We start from the raw sequence: 18,603 nt of genomic DNA, 5'->3' as shown, positions 1-18,603 counted from the left end.
ATGTGAGTGTGATATTTCATATGACACTATCCAGCCCAGGCCTCTCTCCTGAGGTCCACCTCTCACATAACCCCTGTTTCAGTTCCTTTCCTATCTTGGTTGATTGTATGCTGGACAAACCTGAACAAAGAATTATGTTTGATTCTTCTTTATTCCTCTCCTTTTCACTCTCCATATCCAACATGTCTAGAACTCTGTTGGCTTTACCTTTGGAACATATCCAGAATTTAACTACTCACCACTGCCTATCTGATTCAAGCAATCATCACCAAGTCTTTCACCTAAATTATTAAAACAGGCATCTAATTGGCCTCTTTGATTCTGCCTTGGCTTGTTCCTCCATTATGTACAACCTTAGGGTAGATCCCTAATTGCTCCTTTGTGGCCTCATCTCCTGCTATATTCCTCTTTGATTTCTCTGTCATTGCCTTTGCTATTCCTTAAACTTTTACTGAGCATATTTCTGCCTCAGGTCTCTCTTTTTTGGCTGTTACCTCTGCTTGAAGCAGCCTTACGTTAAGATTGTCATATAGCTAATTTATTTCCCTTCAGTCTTTAAAGGCTCAGTAAAATCTGATGACTCTATTTACTCTGTGCATTCCTTCTGCCTCTACTTGCACTAGAGATCCTTTTGTTCTGTTTTTCCTATAAACCAATCACCTACCATTGCACATACTTTACTCATTCTTTAAGCTTTTTTTATTACCTCAAACCCTCCACTAGATATAAACTTCTTGAGTAGATCTCATTCTCTCTTTTGTTCATTGATCTGTTCCCAATGTAAGAACAGAGTCTGGCATCTGGGTAGATAGATAGACAGTAAATGTTTAGTGAATAGTTATAAAGTGTCTAGCAAATGGTTTAGCCCAAAGTTGTTCAGTTGGTGGTGGTGATAATAATGCTTGTCATGCTAAACATTTTGATACTAGTGTTTGTTATTTAGTGTTACTACTGGTATTTGAAATAGTATGTTAATATGCCCAACTGTATTGGTATCCCCCGTCCCCCCTCCCAAAAAAAAAAGTGCTTTTTTAGTTGTGGCTTGAACTCTGGGCAGAAATGCTATCCCTGAATTCATGAGTTTCATTTGCTCAAGGTAAGCCAAGCACCACTTCCAGCTTTTTTTTTTAATTGTAATTAATAGAAGGGTTACTTCATATTCGCCAGATAGAAGATACATTACTTCACAAACATTGATACCCTTTCTCATGTTTTGGTCCCCATTTCTCTCTCCCCACCCCCGCCCCTCATCTTGCCAGTCTTGGGACTTGAGCTCAGGGCCCGAGCACAATCCTCTGATTTTCTCAAGGCTAGAGCTCTACCACCTGAGCCACAGCATCATTTCTAGCTTTTTCTATGTATGTGGTACCAAGGAATCAAACCCAGGTCTTCATGCTTGCTAGGCAGGCACTCTACCACTAAGCCAAACTCAGGGCCCATTTCCAACTTTTTTAAGTAGTTAATTGGAGATAAGAGTCTCACAAACTTCCCAAGCTGGCTTTGAACCACATCCTCAGATTTCAGCCTCCTGAGCAGCTAAATGTACAGGCATGAGCCACCAGCACCCAACAAAAAGTACTTTCTTATATTTTATTGATAAACTGTCATTATATAACTTAGGAACTTAAGTTTTTAATTAAAGTCCTTTTGTGTCTTTAGTGAACATGCCAATCATACTATATTTACTTTATTTGAGGGAACCATTCACAAGAAAACATCACTGGAGGCCCTGTTGTTGAAATTTTGTTCAGCAGATTCTTAACTTTCTCATTAGCCTTTTAAACAATAGTGAAACACCTTTTTAGAATGGTATTTAAGTGATCAGGCCAAGAGTTTGGCCTAGTGGTAGAGTGCCTGCCTAGCAAGCATGAAGCCCGGGTTCGATTTCCCCATACCACATACATAGAAAAGGCTAGAAATGGTGCTGTGGCTCACGTGATAGAGCACTAGCCTTGAGAAAGCCCAAGGACAGTGCTTAGGCCCTGAGTCCAAGCCCTGGACTGTCTCCCCGCCCCCCCCCCAAAAAAAAGTGTTTAACTAATCTAACTTTTTATACCATTTTCTACTTATCAATAGATGTGTGGTGGTCCTGGGGTGGCAGACCCAAGAGCAGGAGGTGACGCAACTGACTCAAGCCAAGCAGCTATTGATAATAAAATATCGTTGCTCCATTCCATGCCTGCCCACTCTTCTCCACGATCTCGAGACTACAATCCCTATAACTATTCAGATAGCATCAGCCCCTTCAACAAGTCTGCCCTCAAAGAAGCCATGTTTGATGATGATGCTGACCAGTTTCCTGACGGTATGTTCTGGATCAAGCTGCTACTGCTGATGTTTTATAACTCCTGGATCATATGATTATTTTTTTAACGTTTTGTCCACAAAACTATAGTGTTTTACATTCCCACCTGTTTCTCCTCATTCTTATGCTTTCTGTTTGTCTGTTTGGGGTTCTTCTGGTTGTTTGTTTTGTTTTTCTTTTTTTTATTGTAATTAATAGAAGGGTTACATTATATTCACCAGATAGAAGGTTCATTACTTCACAAACATTTGATACCCTTTCTCATGACATGGTCCCCATTTCCCTCTTCCTCTTCCCCCTTCTAGCTATTTTTAAAAGGACCGGTATTAGCATTTGAACAGGACCTCATGCTTGCATTCATTCATTGTACCACTTGAGCCACTCCCAACTCTTTGGGTGTTTGTATTTTCTCTTAATAACTATAATAACGAAGGTGAGGTTTTAATCTCATTGTAGTTTGGAATTTTTTCCTAATAAATCATGTAGAACTTTTTAAAAATATTTATTGGTCATTTGTTTATTATCTTTAAGAAATGTCTATTTAGAACCTCTGCTAAGTTTATGGAAGGGATTGTTTTTGTTTCTGAATTGTAGGAATTATCTGTTCTGAGTAATTCTTTATTAGATATATGATTTGTATATTTTTCCCCATTCCTGGTAGCCTTTTTTTCTGTTGGTATTGTCATGTGTGTGTGTGCGTGTGTGCGTGTGTGTGCGTGTGCATGCGTGTGCATGTGCGCGCATATGTGTTCTGATTGGAACTTGAACTCAAGGCCTCTCACTCTTCCTGGGCTTTTTTGTTTGTGGCTGGACCTCTTCTACTTGAGCCTCTAGTGTAGCTTTCATCCTAATTAATTGGGAGTAGAGTTTCATTGACTTTTCTGACCTGACTGAACTGTGATCCTCAGATCTCAGCATCCTGAGTAGCTAGTATTAAGGCTTGAGCTACTAGCACCTTTTATTTTATTTTAATTTTTTTGCTGGTCCTGGGGCTTGGACTCAGGGCCTGGGCACTGTTCCTGAGCCTCTTTGTACTCAGGCTACCATTTGAGCCACAGCATTACTTCCAGCTTTTTTGAGTATTTTACTGGAAATGAGTCTCAGGGACTTTTGCTCTAGCTGGCTTCAAACCACAGTCCTTAAATCTCAGCCTTTTGAGTAGCTAGGATTACAGGTGTGAGCCACTAGCACCTGGTTAGTACCTACTTATTGGTGTACAAAACTTCCATGAAGTCCAATTTGTTCTGTTGAGGCAGGGAGGCGTGGCCGTAAGAGCATTGCCAATACCAAGGGCCTCTTACCGATCTTGAACCACTGTCCTTCAGATTTCTTCTAAGATTACAGGCTTGAGTCACCAATATCCAGATTATTTTTTCTTTATTGTATGCCTTGGTGTCATATCTCACAATCCATTACCAAATCCAGTCTTGTCAACTATTTCCTGTTTCCCTTCTAAGAATTTTATGCCTGTGTTTGTCTTTGACTCATTTTGAATAAATTATAAGGGTGAACCTTGTACCTCATATTATATATATATCCACATACATAAGAGGATATCTAGTTTTACTAGCACCATTTCTTTCAAAGGCTGTCCTTTCCATATTGAATAGTCTTGACACAACTCTCAGAAATCCTTTAACTATTTATGTAAGAATTCATTTCTCTATTTTCCTTTTCCATTTGTCTGTACATCTGTCTTTCTACTAGTAGCACAGTGTTTTGAATACATTAGCTTTTTTTGTGTGTGGTTTTTTTTTTGTTTGTTTTGTTTTGGCCAGTCCTGGGATTGAGCTCAGGGCTTGAGTACTGTCCTTAGGTTTTTTCTTAAGGCTAGAGCCCTACCACCTGGACCACACTACCACCTCTAGGTTTTTCTATATATGTGGTACCAAGGAATTGAACCAGGTCTTTGTGCATGCTAGGCAAGAACTCTACTAGGCCAAATCCTGGCCCCAATACTTTAGCTTTTATAGTAAGTTTTGGAACCAGGAAGTTGGACTCTACCAGCTTTGTTCCTTTTCAAGAATGTTCAACTATTTAGGTTTTCTTGAGATAAGGTGTGTGTGTGTGTGTGTGTGTGTGTGTGTGTGTGTGTGTGTGTGTGTGTGTGTGTGTGTGTGTGTGTGTGTGTGTGTGTGTGTGCGCGCGCACGTGTTGCTCAGGTTTGAAGCCAGGGCATTGGAATGCTAGGCAGTACTAAACCATTTGGGGTTTTTTTTTTGTTTTGTTGTTGTTTTGGAGATTTTTTTTTTTTTGTATGCTAGTCTTGAGGCTCAAACTCAGATTCTAGGCACTGTCACTGAGGTTTTTTGGCTCGGAAACCAAACTCTACCACTTAACAGCTCCACTTCCAGCTTTTTTGGTGGTTGAGATAAGAGTCTCACTGACTTTCCTATTCAGGCTGCCTTCAAACCACAATCCTCAGATCTCAGCTTCCTGAGTACCTAGGATTATGGGCATGAGCCACTTATGCACACATATCAACCTTCGATTTTTAAAGATACAGTCTTGTAGCCTAGTGCTGAGTGCTTACATAGCGTGCACAAAGCCCTGGGTTCAATTCCTTGGTACCACGTGTGCAGAAATAGCCAGAAGTGGTGCTGTGGGCCACATGGTAGAGTGTTAGCCTTGAGAAAGCCCACGGACAGTGCCCAGGCCCTGAATTCAAGTCTCAGGACTGGCCAAAAGAAAAGATACAGTTTTCCTATGTATTCAGACCTTTTGTCTTCAGACTTTTATGACCTACTACCTTCTGGTCTCTTCATTCCTCATAAGAAATTTGATAATCTTAATAGACTTTATGAATAATCTCTTTCCTTAATGCTACTCTTTTTTTTTCCCTTTTTGCCAGTCCTGGAGTTTGAACTTAGAGTGGAATGTTGTCGCTGAATTTCTTCTGTTACAGCTCTATCATTCTATCCATAGTGCTACTTCCAGGCTTTTCTGAGTATTTATTGGTGATGAGAGTCTCATAGACTTTCCTGCCCCAGCTAGCTTGGAACCACAGTCCTCAGATCTCAGCCTTTTGAGTAACTAGACTTACAGGTGTAAGCCATCTGCACCCAGCTTTCCTTGCTGCTTTTAAGCTTTGTTTGGGCAGGATATTTTTCTATTTGTTTATATTAGAAGATTAGCAAGGATTTTCTTGGTAAATTAAGATAAAATATAAGTAGAAGAACAGGGAAGGGAAGTATTTTCTGCTTCTTGTGCAGGAGATAAGAGTGAAGAAGATTCAAAACTTGTGTTTCTTCATTCCTGTCTGCATTCATGTTGAATATTATCTAGCTCTGTGGCCACTTTGTAACTCTCATTACTTTACAGAAATTTTAGTCCCTGAGACAGTGAGCTTAACGTATATTTATTGCCCAAAATCTGGCCAGAATGGGTCTTTGTTGCAAGGGAGGGGTGTGTGTGTGTGCATACATGCTACATGCTGGTACTAGGGCTTGAACTCAGGGCCTTGTGCTCTCATTTGACTTTTTTGCTCAAGGCTATTACTCTACCACTTGAGTCACAGCTCCATCTTTAGCTTTTTGCTGGTTGGACATAAAAGTCCCACAGACTTTTCTACTTAGGCTGGCTTTAAGCCAAAGTAGAAATCTGGCTGGAATAGAAAGATCTGCCTTTTCCTTCATTGTTCTTTTTTCCTTCTTTTGTGGTGTTTGAACTCAAGGCCTCACAATCTGCTAAGCAGGTGCCTACAACTTGAATCATACCCCTAACCCTTTGTTAGTTTCAGTAGAGTTCTTTTGCTGGACCTTTGTCCCCCTACTGAGCCTTCCTGAACAAGCAGGTATGCGCTAACCCACCCAAATTTTTTATTGAGATGTGTTCTTACTAGATTTACTACTGGCCTGGAATTGCTATCCTCCCAATATCTGCCTCCCAAATAGTTTGGATTATAGGCATCCACTTGATTCTACTCTACTTTTTTTTTTCTTTTTTTATTAAAGGATTTATTAACATTGATTTTTATATCATATTTCAAATGACAAGTTTAACAAACAAGTGTTCAAGAAGGGAATCTCTATATACAATCACTGGGACTTCGTTTTTAGAACTTAATCCGAATTAGGCTTAAGGGTTTGTATGTCATAGAAACATTAATTTATGAAATAAAACATTATGTCTATAGAGTCATAGGTTTTTATGTCTATATAGTTATGTTTATATTTCCATTACCATGTCCATAGCATTGGGTATGCAAATATTGAGTCCTCGCTCTTGTACTCTTTAATAGCCACATACTAAGGATACCATGCGCCTTTTGTTCCTTAGGTCTTGACTTGTCTCACTCAGCATCCACTTCCCTGCGAATGCCATTATTTTATCTTGTCTGTTGGCTATATAGAATTCCATTGCATATATATACCACGTTTTTTTGTATCCATTCATCTGCAGTAGGGCATCAGGATTGTTTCCATCGCCTGGCTATTGTGAATAGTGCAGAGATGAACATAGCTGAGCAGGTGTCCTTGGATTATGATATTCAGGATAGATGCCCAGGAGTGGTATGGTGAGATCATAGGGAAGGTCTATTTTTAGCTCAAGAAACCTCCACACTGCTTCCAGAGTGGCTGAACTAGTTTACAATCCCACCAGCAGGGTAGTGGAGTTTCTTTTTCTCCACAACCCCGCCAGCATCTGTCATTGTCTGAGTTCAAAATCTTGGCCATTCTTGTTGGGGTAAGGTGGTATCTTAGGGTTTTTTTTATTTGCATTTCCTTTGTGACCATAGATGATGAACATTTTCTCATATGCTTTTCTGCCATTTTGATCTCTTCTTCTGATAAGTCTCTCTTTAGTTCCATTGCCCATTTAGTGAATGGTTTGTTGAGTTTGGGGGAGATTAGTTTCTTGAATTCCCTGTAAATACTGGCTATTAAGCATTTGCCAGATGTATTATTGGTGAATAGCTTTTCCCAGTTGTTGGCTGTCTCTCTACTTTTGTGACTGTTTTTATCTGTACAGAAACTTTTTATTTTTAGGTGGTCCCATTTATCGAGTCTCTCTCCAATCTGTTGTGACCCTGGGATTCTACTCTACTTTTTTTTTTTTTATGCCAGCAATTATTATTTATTTTCTTATTAATCTTGTGGTTAGGTCTATAGGTTTGTTGTTTATATACTGATTTAAAGATATAAATTTTGTATCAAAAGTCTTTTCTTTTGGTTTTAATATTTTGTAGGTGAAACGAATGCCTTTTTTCATTTATTTCAATAATACAGTTTTAATCACACTGTATTTCAGGGTAACCAAAATAGCTCTAAAATAGGTACCAAAGGCTAATACCTATAGTCCTTACTACCTAGGAGGCTGAGATCGCAGCCAGCCTCAGAAGACAATTCTGCAAGATTTTCATTTCCAGTTAACTAGCAAAAAGCCTGAACTGGGGTCCAGGAGTTTGGCCTAGTGGTAGGGTGCTTGCCTAGCATGTGTGAAGACCTGGGTTCAATTCCTTGGTACCACATACATAGAAAAAAGCCAGAAGTGGTGCTGTGGTCAAGTGGTAGAGCCCTAGGCTTGAGAAAGCCCAAGGAGAGTGCTCAGGCCCTGAATTCAAAGGAAGGAAGGAGGCAGGCAGGCAGGCAGGCAAGCAGGTAAGCAGGTGTAGTAGAACACCAGCCATAAGCAAAAACACCAAATTCTGAAGTAGTTTGTGCCTGTAATCATAGCTACCCAAAGAGATCTGGAAGATTAAGGCTCAAGGCCAGAAAATAGCCAGACTCCATCTCTGGAATAACCAACATGGCTTAAGTGGAATAGGACCAGTCTAGTAAGCACGAGGCCCTACTCTCTACAGATGAATTCTCATCCATGGAAGGGATGCTATGTTTAGATAATTATCATTTCTATTTTTAAAATATCGACTTAATACCAATCACTGGGTAAGGCCATTAGTTTAAAGTTTGATGGAGGAAGTAGAGTTGTGGCTCTGGTAGTAGTGCTAACATTGAGCAAAAAAGCTCTGGGACAGCATCTGTGTTCAAGCCCCAGGACTGGCACAAAGAAGTTTGATGGGGAGCTCGCAGTGTGGGGTCAAGTGGTCACCACTTCAATCCAGTACTCATTATTGGTGTAAGTAACAGTGCAATACTCCAAAATTGAGCCTCCTAGCTTGTCACTTTAGCAGTGTGTGCTTGAAGTATGTAAGGAGGAAGAAAAATAAATTGGAATGTCCCATAAATACATCATAAAAAAGAAGGTGGGGCACATGATATAAAAATGGTAAAACCTTGATATCTGGTAAGTAATAGGTAATGGGTATCTGGGTGCTCATTATACTGTTCTTTAATATTTTTTCCTTATAGAAAGTTTTTAAATCACATTGATATTTTGAGGATAACAAAAATGAAAATAAATGATTGTTTTTCAGTCAATAATCAACATTGGTTGTATCTGTGTTTAATAATAGTATAAAGTCACAAAATTAAAGATTATATCCTTTTGACAGACCTTTCCCTAGACCATTCTGACCTAGTCGCAGAGTTGTTGAAAGAATTATCCAACCACAATGAACGTGTAGAGGAAAGAAAAATTGCCCTCTATGAACTGATGAAACTAACACAGGAAGAATCTTTCAGTGTTTGGGATGAGCACTTCAAAACGATATTACTTTTATTGCTGGAAACCCTTGGGGACAAAGAGGTAAATGGCAGAATACTTACACCATTGTCTTTCCTGCTTTGCTTTCATGTATTCCTTATTTTTGTGGTGCTGGGTATTGAACCTAGTCCTCCTGAATGCTAGGAATGTACTCCTGTCACAGCTTCACCTCCAGCTGTTGTTGTTCTTAATAGATTGTCTGTTAATCAAAATACTTCTATATAATTTATTACCCAAAGACTACACCTATTAGGAAATTTGGAAGATAAGTCTATTCTGCTGCTGTCTGTGCATGAAATTTTTCTCTAAGCCAAATAACTCTACTTTTTTTTTTTTTGCTCAAGCCTAATACTCTGCCACTTGAGCCACACCACCACTTTCAGCTTTTTCTGTGTATGTGCTACTGAAGAATTGACCCAAGGGCTTCGTGCATGCTAGGCAAGCACTCTAACACAAGGTCAAACTCTCAGCCCTACCTCAATAATTTTGAACAGTTGACTATAGTGAAAATGAAAAATGGAAGGCCAATGTTGTGGGAAAGTGCAGGTTACACTTAAATTCATTTTTTCAGAAGTTCAACTTGGTCTCATAGTCAGATATTTTTCTAAGTTTCTTACAAATTTAAAAGGTGTGATAAGAGTTGTCAAGTTGAAATGTTAGACTTGTATAATCAGTTACACACTTTATACTCTTGTCTAGTTTTCCTCCTCTCAATGTGAAGATACTTAAGTTGTAGAAATTGAAAATGTTAAAAATTGCCTGACACAGTCCTAAGATGACTGCCAGGCAGCCATTTCCTGACCAAAGAAAGAATGTGGAGTGGGCTACTGCCTCTTGGTCTAAATGAAAGTGATATTGAGTAAAATTCTAAAGATAAACCCATACTGAGAACTCCGAATTTAACTTACAAGAAGTTAAAGAGGATGGGGCCAAGAAGAAATCAAATACCTCAAATTTCAAGATGGGCCAGAAACTAAGGCAGAGGCAAATGCATATGAAGAATGCCCTTCTGGAATTCCTATAATACATGGAATAAATTTCAAAAATTGCATAAAGAACATTCTGAACAGAAAATTTCAGTCTCAAGATTCAGAGGAAGAAAAAAAATGATCCTGGAAAAATTAAATTGAAGAATGGAAAAGAACTTCATAGTAAAAAGTCCTCAAATGAAGCCCAATGGAAGGAGCTTACTCAGTATTTTGGAGCCAGTGATAGATAGATAGATAGATAGATAGATAGATAGATAGATAGATAGATAGATAGATAGATAGATAGGTGGATAGGTGATAGGTGGATAGATAGATGGATGACAGACTTAAACCTCTTGTGGGGGGGGGGAGTTGAAAAGTGAGGTCTTTAAAAGAGGATGGACAAGGCTGTGGAGGAATGGGATGTTCAGAAGTCTGAAGTACTCAGCAACCAGCTAATTAATCAAGAGCTTGGTGAAATTATCAAAGCAGTTGCCTGCCGCAAGTTTGTAGAAGCCAAAAGGGAAGCTGAGGACTGGGAGTGTAGCTTAGTAGTAGACTGCTTGCCTAGTATGCATGAAGCCCTGTGTTCCACTCCTCAGTACGACATAAACAGAAAAGGCCAGAGATAGCATTATGACTCAAGTGGTAAAGTGCTAGCCTTGAGCAAAAAGAAGCTCAGGTCGGGGACTGGTGGTTTATGCCTATAATCCCAGCTACTTAGGAGGCCAAGATCTGATGTTTTTGGTTCATAGCCAGCCCACGCACAAAAGTCTGTGAGACTCATCTCCAATTAATCACCAGAAAACTGAAAGTGATGCTATGGCTCAATTGGTAGAGCACTAGCCTTGAGCTGAAGACCTCGGGGACAGTGCCCAGGCCCAGAGTTCAGGCCCAGAAAAAAAAAAAAGAAGAAGAAGAAGTAGATGATGAAGCTCACGAACAGTGGTTTAGGCCCCGGGTACTGGCAAAAAAAACAACCCTGAAAATTCACAAGCTGACTCAGTGTTCAAATTAACAAGACTTTCCTGCTTAAATAAATTGGAAATTGATAGACGTAGAGGGAAAAAATCTGCATAAAACTTGGAAGTTTGCTTCTGGACAGCAGTTGACTCATGCCAGTAATCCTAGCTACTCAGGAGACTGAGATCTGAGGATCAAGGTCAAAAGCCAGCCCAGGCACAAAAGTCTGTGAGACCCTTATCTCCAGTTAACCACCAGAAACCTGGAAGTGGAGCTGTGGCTCAAGTGATAGAGTGCTTGCCTTGAATTGAAGAGCTCAGGGACAATACCCTGGCCCAGAGTTCAAGCCCCGTGACTGAATTGGGAATTACTTACCAGCTCTTGGACTTTTCTAAGGAGTTTATTATTCTCTTTTATTAATTATTTGTTTACTTATTTTGTCAGTCCTGGGCTTGGGCTCAGAGCCTGAGCAGTGTCCTTGGACTTTCTGAAGGCTAGAGCTCTACCACTTGAGCCACAGCACCGCTTCTGGCTTTTTTCTATGTATGTGGTACAGAGGAGTTTATTCTTGACGTAAATACTTCTGCTTTTTGTGTAAGAAAAAAGAGTGGGATTTTTTGTAATTTATTTGCATAGTCCTACAATCTAAAATTAATTTGCTTTTCATATGTTTGGTATAGCGTAGCCCGTGAGGTCCTTGTACTTTCTTATCTGTTCTAGACATAACTACATTTTAAGATTGTGACTGTCTTTACAAATAACTTTAGAGCACAAAACCAGTTATTGACTCCTTATTAGAGGCGTTAAAATTGCTCTTTTATGGTCACATAGTAAAATAATTTTTTGTATACCTTCAAATGAAATAATTATAAAAAGGGGATAGGATGTAGTTATCTGGAGAGTGGTTTAGTATCTGCTCTGTCATTCTTTGAATTTTTAAATGGTCCTTGGCAAGGAGTATGTATAGTTATATTAAACGGATAATTGTAATTCCAAATAACAACTGAATAATATAAGAAAAAATTGTCTGATATCTAAAATATTTTTTAAAAAACATTTAAATGTTTCTCATTAGCCTACAATCAGAGCTTTGGCATTAAAAGTTTTAAAAGAAATTCTAAGGCATCAGCCAGCAAGATTTAAAAACTATGCAGAACTGACTGTCATGAAGACATTGGAAGCACATAAAGACCCTCATAAGGAGGTAAGTTATCTGTTTTATTCTGTTCCTATTATTTCATAATCCATGTAAACACTGCATAAAGACTACCTTTTTCAATCATTTCCTTGATGGAGACTTACCTTGGTATTCAAATTGATACTTGTCCCAGAAACAAGCATATAGTCTTTTTTTTTTTAATCACCAGTCTAGGGCTTGAACTCAGGGCCTTTGCACTGTCCTTGAGGTTTCTTTTGTTTTCTTTTCTTTTGTGCCAGTCCTGAACCAGGCTAGGGCTTGAACTCAGGGCCTGAGCACTGTCTTTGGGCTTTCTCAAGGCTAAAAGCTCTACCACTTGAGCCACAGCACCATTTCCCACTTTTTCTATGTATGTGGTACTGAGGAATCAAATCCTGATCTTCCTGCATGCTAGGCAAGCACTCTACCACTAGGCCAAACTCCCAGTCCTTGTCCTTGAGATTTCTCAAGGCTAGCACTCTACCACTTGAGCCACAACACCATTTTCAGTTTTCTCTGTGTACATGGTACCAAGGAATCCTACTCACAACTTCATGCATGCTAGGCAACCACTCTACCACTAGACCATGATCCCAGCCCTCCATATTTTCTTTTCTAATCAGATACTATGATGATATCATAGTCCTTTTCGTAAATAACCTACTTTTTTTTGGTATATTAGTTAGCTTTTCCTCAGTCTGACCAAATACTTAAGTAAAACAACTTAAAGAAAAAAAAATTCTTATTTTGACTCGTGGTTCCAGAGGTCTCAACCCATGGTCTTTTTGCCCCTGGGGCTTGAATTGTTCACAGTGACAAGATGCTGGAGCAGAAGAAAGTTGGGCATGTTATAGTACACAGAAAGCAGAAAACTGGGAAGAGACATGGTACCACAAGGTCTCACCGCAGCTAGGCCCCACCTCTTAAAGTTTCTATAGCCTCCCAAAATAGCACCACCAGCTGGGTCCTAAGCCCATGAGCCTGTGTGACAGTTCATATTCAGCCATAACAATGTGATTTTGTTTTCTTCTTCATTTTGCTTTAGTTTTCTGTTTAGAGTTCACCAGTCTTTCCACTTAGCAATAAGGATTTTTATTTTTTATATAACAAATGAAAGTAAGATAAATTGCTTATAGGAGATAGGACTTTGTTACAAGTGTATTCCATTAAGGAATGAGGACAAGTTTTTATGTAAGGCCTCTAAACCTGTTTTCTCACTTTGACGAATCATGACATCCTCTCTTTCCCTCAGTAACACTGATGGGATAGCCATGAGGATTTTTATTATAATCTTAGAAATAATTAGAAAAGGAAATTTCGAACAGGACACTGCAATGCTTCCTATAGCATTAGATTTCTATGGTCAACTAAGACATTCGCAAAAGACAGACCAGGAAAGAAATTTAAAATAGTGATAAAGTAAAATGGATCAAAACTAAGTACAAGAGTTAAAACCACTAAAATCTCAGAAGGCAGCAGTAAGAATTTTTGTTACATTAGCCGGGCTTGGTGGCTCACACCTGTAATCCTAGCTACTCAGCAGGCTGAGATCTGAGGATCAAAATTCAAAGCCAGCCCGGGCACCAAAGAACCTGAGACTCTTACCTCCACTTAACCTCTAGAAAGCGGGAAATGGGGCTTGGCTCAAGGGTAGGGCAGTAGCCTTGAGCTGAAGAGCTCAGGGACAACACCCAGGCTGAGTTCAAGCCCTGTGACCCAAAAATAAATAAATAAATTTTGTTGCACAAACTATGTAGTAGTAGTTTCTTAATATCAAATGCAGAAGTAGCTACTAGGGGAAAATACATAAACTGAACTTTATCACACTTAAAAGGTTTTATACTTCAAGAAACTGAGAAAGCTGGGCACCAATGGCTCCTGCCTATAATCCTAGCTACTCAGGACGCTGAGAACTGAGGATTGTGGTTCAGAACCTACCCAAGCAATAAAGTCTGAGACTCTATCTCCAGGTAAGCACCAGAAAGCCAGAAGTGGCACTGTGGCTCAGAGTGGTACAGAGCCATAGGTCATAAGCCAAATAATGAGTGCAATTCTTTTGGGTCAGTGTCACCTTCTTCTTTTACCCACACAAAATGTATAGTTCATTTCCCACATAGTACATACTGGAATACCATGATTGCATCTGCTCACTCTTCCTCCATTTCTGTACCGCCCTTCCCCCCCCTAAATAGGCCAGGTTGGGGGGAGCTAAAACAACAACCACAAAAAAAAGTTTCCACTTTCTAGAATTTGATCAAATAAATAGTACTTTAAATATTCAGAGAAATAATGCCTTTAGTTTTCCCTCTAAGAGTATCACCTAAGTCTGACAGAGAAAACCCAATTTTTTTTTTTGAGCCACAGTACCCAGCTCAATTTATTTTGTAGTTTCAACATACAGAAGAAAAGCTAGAGTTTTACTCTATACAGTGGTTCTAAAACATGTTGTATTTCAGTTGACCTTTCCTTAACCCATATCCCTTAGTTGCTTTTTTTAAAGAATTTATTAATGTTGATTTTTACATCATTTTTTTTTCTTTTTTCTTTTTTTTTTTTTTTTACCAGTCCTGGGCTTGAGCTCAGGGTCTGAGCACTGTCCTTAGACTTTCTCAAGTCTAGAGCTCTACCACTTGAGCCTCAGCACCACTTCCGGCTTTTTTCTATGTATGTGGTACCAAGGAATTGAACCCAGGTCTTCATGCATGCTAGGCAAGCTCTCTACCACTAGGCCAAACTCCCGGCCCCTTTACATCATATTTTAAATGACAAGTTTAACATACAAGTGTTCAAGGAGGGAATCTGTATTTACAATCACTGGGACTTAATCACAATTAGGCTAAGGGTTTGTATGTCATAGAAACATTAATTTATTAGATAAAACATTATGTCTATAGTCATAGGTTTTTATGTCTATATAGTTACGTTTGTATTTCTATTACCGTGTCCATAGTTTTGGGTATGCAGTTATTGAGTCCTCGCTCTTGTACTCTTTGGATTTAATAGCCATATATTAAGGATACCATGCGCCTTTTGATCCTTAGGTCTTGACTTGTCTCACTCAACATGATTCGCTCTAGATCCATCATCCACTTCCCTGCGAATGCGATTATTTTATCTTGTCTGTTGGCTATGTAGAATTCCATTGTGTATATATACCACATTTTCTGTATCCATTCATCTGCAGTAGGGCATCTGGATTGTTTCCATCACCTGGCTATTGTGAATAGTGCAGAGATGAACATAGCTGAGCAGGTATCCTTATAATATCATGGGTCATGATGTTCAGGATAGATGCCCAGAAGTGGTATGGCGGGATCATAGGGAAGGTCTATTTTCAGTTCTTTAAGAAACCTCCACACTGCTTTCCAGAGTGGCTGAACTAGTCTGCATTCCCACCAGCAGTGTAGTAGGGTTCCTTTTTCTCCACAACCCTGCCAGCAACTGTCATTGTCTGAGTTCAAAATCTTGGCCATTCTTGTTGGGGTAAGGTAGTATCTTAGGGTTGTTTTTATTTGCCTTTCCTTTATGACCATGGATGATGAACATTTTCTCATATGCTTTTCTGCCAATTTAATCTCTTCTTCTGATAAGTCTGTCTTTAGTTCCCTTGCCCATTTAGTGAATGGTTTATTGGAGAAAACCGAATTTTTTAAGTGGTGCAAGCTCATAGTGGGTATTTTTCAAAAAACAAAAAAACAAACCTGTAAATGGCAATAGCACATAAAAAGATACCACACTTAGTCAGTAGGAATGTTCAATTCAAACCTTTCTGGGATGCCACTTAACACCCACAAGGCAGGCAAGAAGAAAGGGTAGGGAGGAGATGGAAAAGTTGAAACCCTCAGTAATTTTTTTTTTTTTTTTTTTTTTTTTTGCCAGTCCTGGGCTTGAGCTCAGGGCCTGAGCACTGTCCTTGGACTTTCTCAAGGCTAGAGCTCTACCACTTGAGCCTCAGTACCACTTCCGGCTTTTTTCTGTATGTGGTACCGAGGAATTGAACCCGGGTCTTCATGCATGCTAGGCAAGCACTTTAACCACTAGGCCAAACTCCCGGCAAGCCTCAGTAATTTTTTTAATCTGGATTTTCATATCATAATATCTAATGTGTATAGATCTGACCCAAATAAAACACGTAGTATTTCTACTTTTACAAAGTGTAAAATAGAGCTGGGCACGGTAGCTCGTGCCTGTAATCCTAGCAACTCAGGAGGCTGAGATATGAGGATCACAGTTCAAAGCCAACCCAGGCACTAAAAAATCCATAAGACTCCTATCTCCAATTAAGCACCAGAAAACCGGAAGTGGTACTGTGATTCAAGAGGTAGGGTGGTAGCCTTGAGGGGAAGAGTTCAAGGACAGCTCCCAGGCCCAGAGTGCAAGTCCCATAACCAACAAAAAGAAAGAATATAAAATAGATATTCTTAGGCTATCACAGCTGAAATGAGCTTTGACCTATCTACATAATACATTTTCTACTGCTCCTTTTTAAAAACTTTTCACTAATTGATATGTGAGACGCTAACCAATGTGTTTTATATGTACTCTGACTTAGGGTTATCTGTGTGCTACAGTACTTTCAAAGCAGATCCCAGATGCCATATCCTATTAAGTGTTCCTGAAATATATCCTTTCAAGACAGTAGAAGATCTAAGAAATAATGTCCGGGCTTGATTTATTTTAGGTGGTGAGGTCTGCTGAGGAAGCAGCATCAGTGCTGGCCACCTCCATTAGTCCAGAGCAGTGCATCAAAGTCCTGTGCCCTATCGTTCAGACTGCAGACTACCCCATTAACCTGGCTGCCATCAAAATGCAAACGAAGGTGATAGAGAGAGTATCCAAGGAAACCCTGAACCTACTCCTACCAGAGATTATGCCAGGCCTAATACAGGTAAGCAACAGAGCTTGGAGGAATGAGTTCTGGACATCTAAGCTTCAGTTATTGTCAGCTTTTTTTTTTTTTTTTTTTTTTTTTTGCCAGTCCTGGGCTTGAGCTCAGGACCTGAGCACTGTCCTTGGATTTTCTCAAGGCTAGAGCTCTACCACTTGAGCCTCAGCACCACTTCCGGCTTTTTTGTATGTATGTGGTACCAAGGAAGCGAACCCAGGTCTTTGTGCATGCTAGGCAAGCACTTTAACCATTAGGCCAAACTCCCGGCCTCTTATTGTCAGCTTTTTAAGTACACAATCTGTGTACTTAAAAATCTTGTGGCATTAAATATATGTCCACAGAACATTTTTTTGTATCATCTTAAACTAAATCTCTCTACCCAGTAGTGAATAATATACCCTTCCTGCTCCCCTCCAAGACCCTACTAATCTTCATTCTACTTCCTGCCTCTAATAAATACCTATTCTAGATTCTTCATGTATGTAAAATTCACAAATATTTATCCTCTTGTTTTTTTCCAGTCGTGGGGCTTGAAGTCAATGTTTTCAGGGTTTACTCATTTCATTTTTTTTTTTTTTATTATTGGGGTAATGTATAGAGAGGTTACAGTTACAATTGTCAAATTTCATGTCTTTTTAATCTATTGTTGTTTCCTATTTTTATTAACATAACTACTGTGGTGATTATTACACTATTATCTTATGAATCTAGAAGTAGATGGGGACAGGAGTTTGGCCTAGTGGCAGAGTGCTTGCCTAGCATGCACAAAGACCCTGCTTCAATTCCTCAGTACCACATATACAAGAAAAGCTGGAAGTGGTGCTATGGCTCAAGTGGCAGAGCTGTAGCTTTTAAAACAAGCCCAAGGACAGTGCTCAGGCTCTGACTTCAAGCCCCAGGACTGGCAAGCAATCCATCAATCAATCAATCTATCTATCTAGAAGTAGAAATCTGTGGTCCAAAGTAGTTTTACTAACAAATATTATAGATACACTGTGTTCTTATTAATTTGTACATATAACCATTTTAGCATACGTAGGATTTATGGGGAGTGGGGTGTCATTTGTAAGGCTTGAATTCAAGACTTGGGCACTGTCCCTGAGTTTTTTCTCTCAAGGCTAGCCCCCTACCAGTTTGAGCCATAGCTCTACTTCCAGTTCTGTGGTGGTAAATTGAAGATAAGAGTCCCATGGACTTAACTTCCCAGGGCTGGCATTGAACCACGATCCTTACATCTCAACCTTCTGAGTAGCTAGGATTAGTCATAAGCCACTAGCACCTGAGTTGGGATTGTATATTATACCATGCTTTAACCTAACCATGTGTTATGAACTTTGTCCATCCTGATAAATAACAGTCTACAATGTAATTTTTATTGTGCCTATTATGATCTTTCCTATGGTATTATATTATGATTCTGATCAGTGTTTTATTGCTCACTAAATTATAAGATCCTAGATATCCAAACCTCTTTCTAACCTATGTTTTGGTACTAAGTGCAAGCATATATAATATGCATTATAAATACAGAGTAAATGTTCATTGGATGAATAAGTTACAGAAAGAAAATACTGGGGCCAGGAGTTTGGCCTAGTGGTTGAGTGCTTGCCATGAGCAAAAGAAGCTCAGGGACGGTGCCCTGGCCCTTATTTCAAGCCCCATGACTGGCAAGCAATACATACATACATATATTCAG

General features: G+C 39.4%; 1 protein-coding gene across 50 annotated transcripts in view; it reads left to right on the top strand.

Annotated features, from left to right (window-relative positions):
- Positions 1–18,603, top strand: part of Clasp2 (cytoplasmic linker associated protein 2) — a 206,896-nt gene that overhangs the window by 184,559 nt on the left and 3,734 nt on the right. For all 50 annotated transcript variants that reach the window (XM_090351849.1, XM_090351844.1, XM_090351847.1 and 47 more), the window contains 4 exons: positions 2,077–2,305; positions 8,760–8,953; positions 11,918–12,046; positions 16,701–16,907. In XM_090351849.1, the coding sequence (XP_090207975.1) occupies positions 2,077–2,305; positions 8,760–8,953; positions 11,918–12,046; positions 16,701–16,907 (759 nt within the window). The remainder of the gene's footprint in view (positions 1–2,076; positions 2,306–8,759; positions 8,954–11,917; positions 12,047–16,700; positions 16,908–18,603) is intronic.

Source organism: Megascapheus bottae, chromosome 18 (assembly GCF_031878675.1).
Source record: "Megascapheus bottae isolate mThoBot1 chromosome 18, mThoBot2.hap1, whole genome shotgun sequence".
Classification (NCBI taxonomy): domain Eukaryota; kingdom Metazoa; phylum Chordata; class Mammalia; order Rodentia; family Geomyidae; genus Megascapheus; species Megascapheus bottae.
The sequence above is the reverse complement of the archived record's forward strand: the minus strand, read 5'-3'. Positions and strand labels throughout refer to the sequence as shown.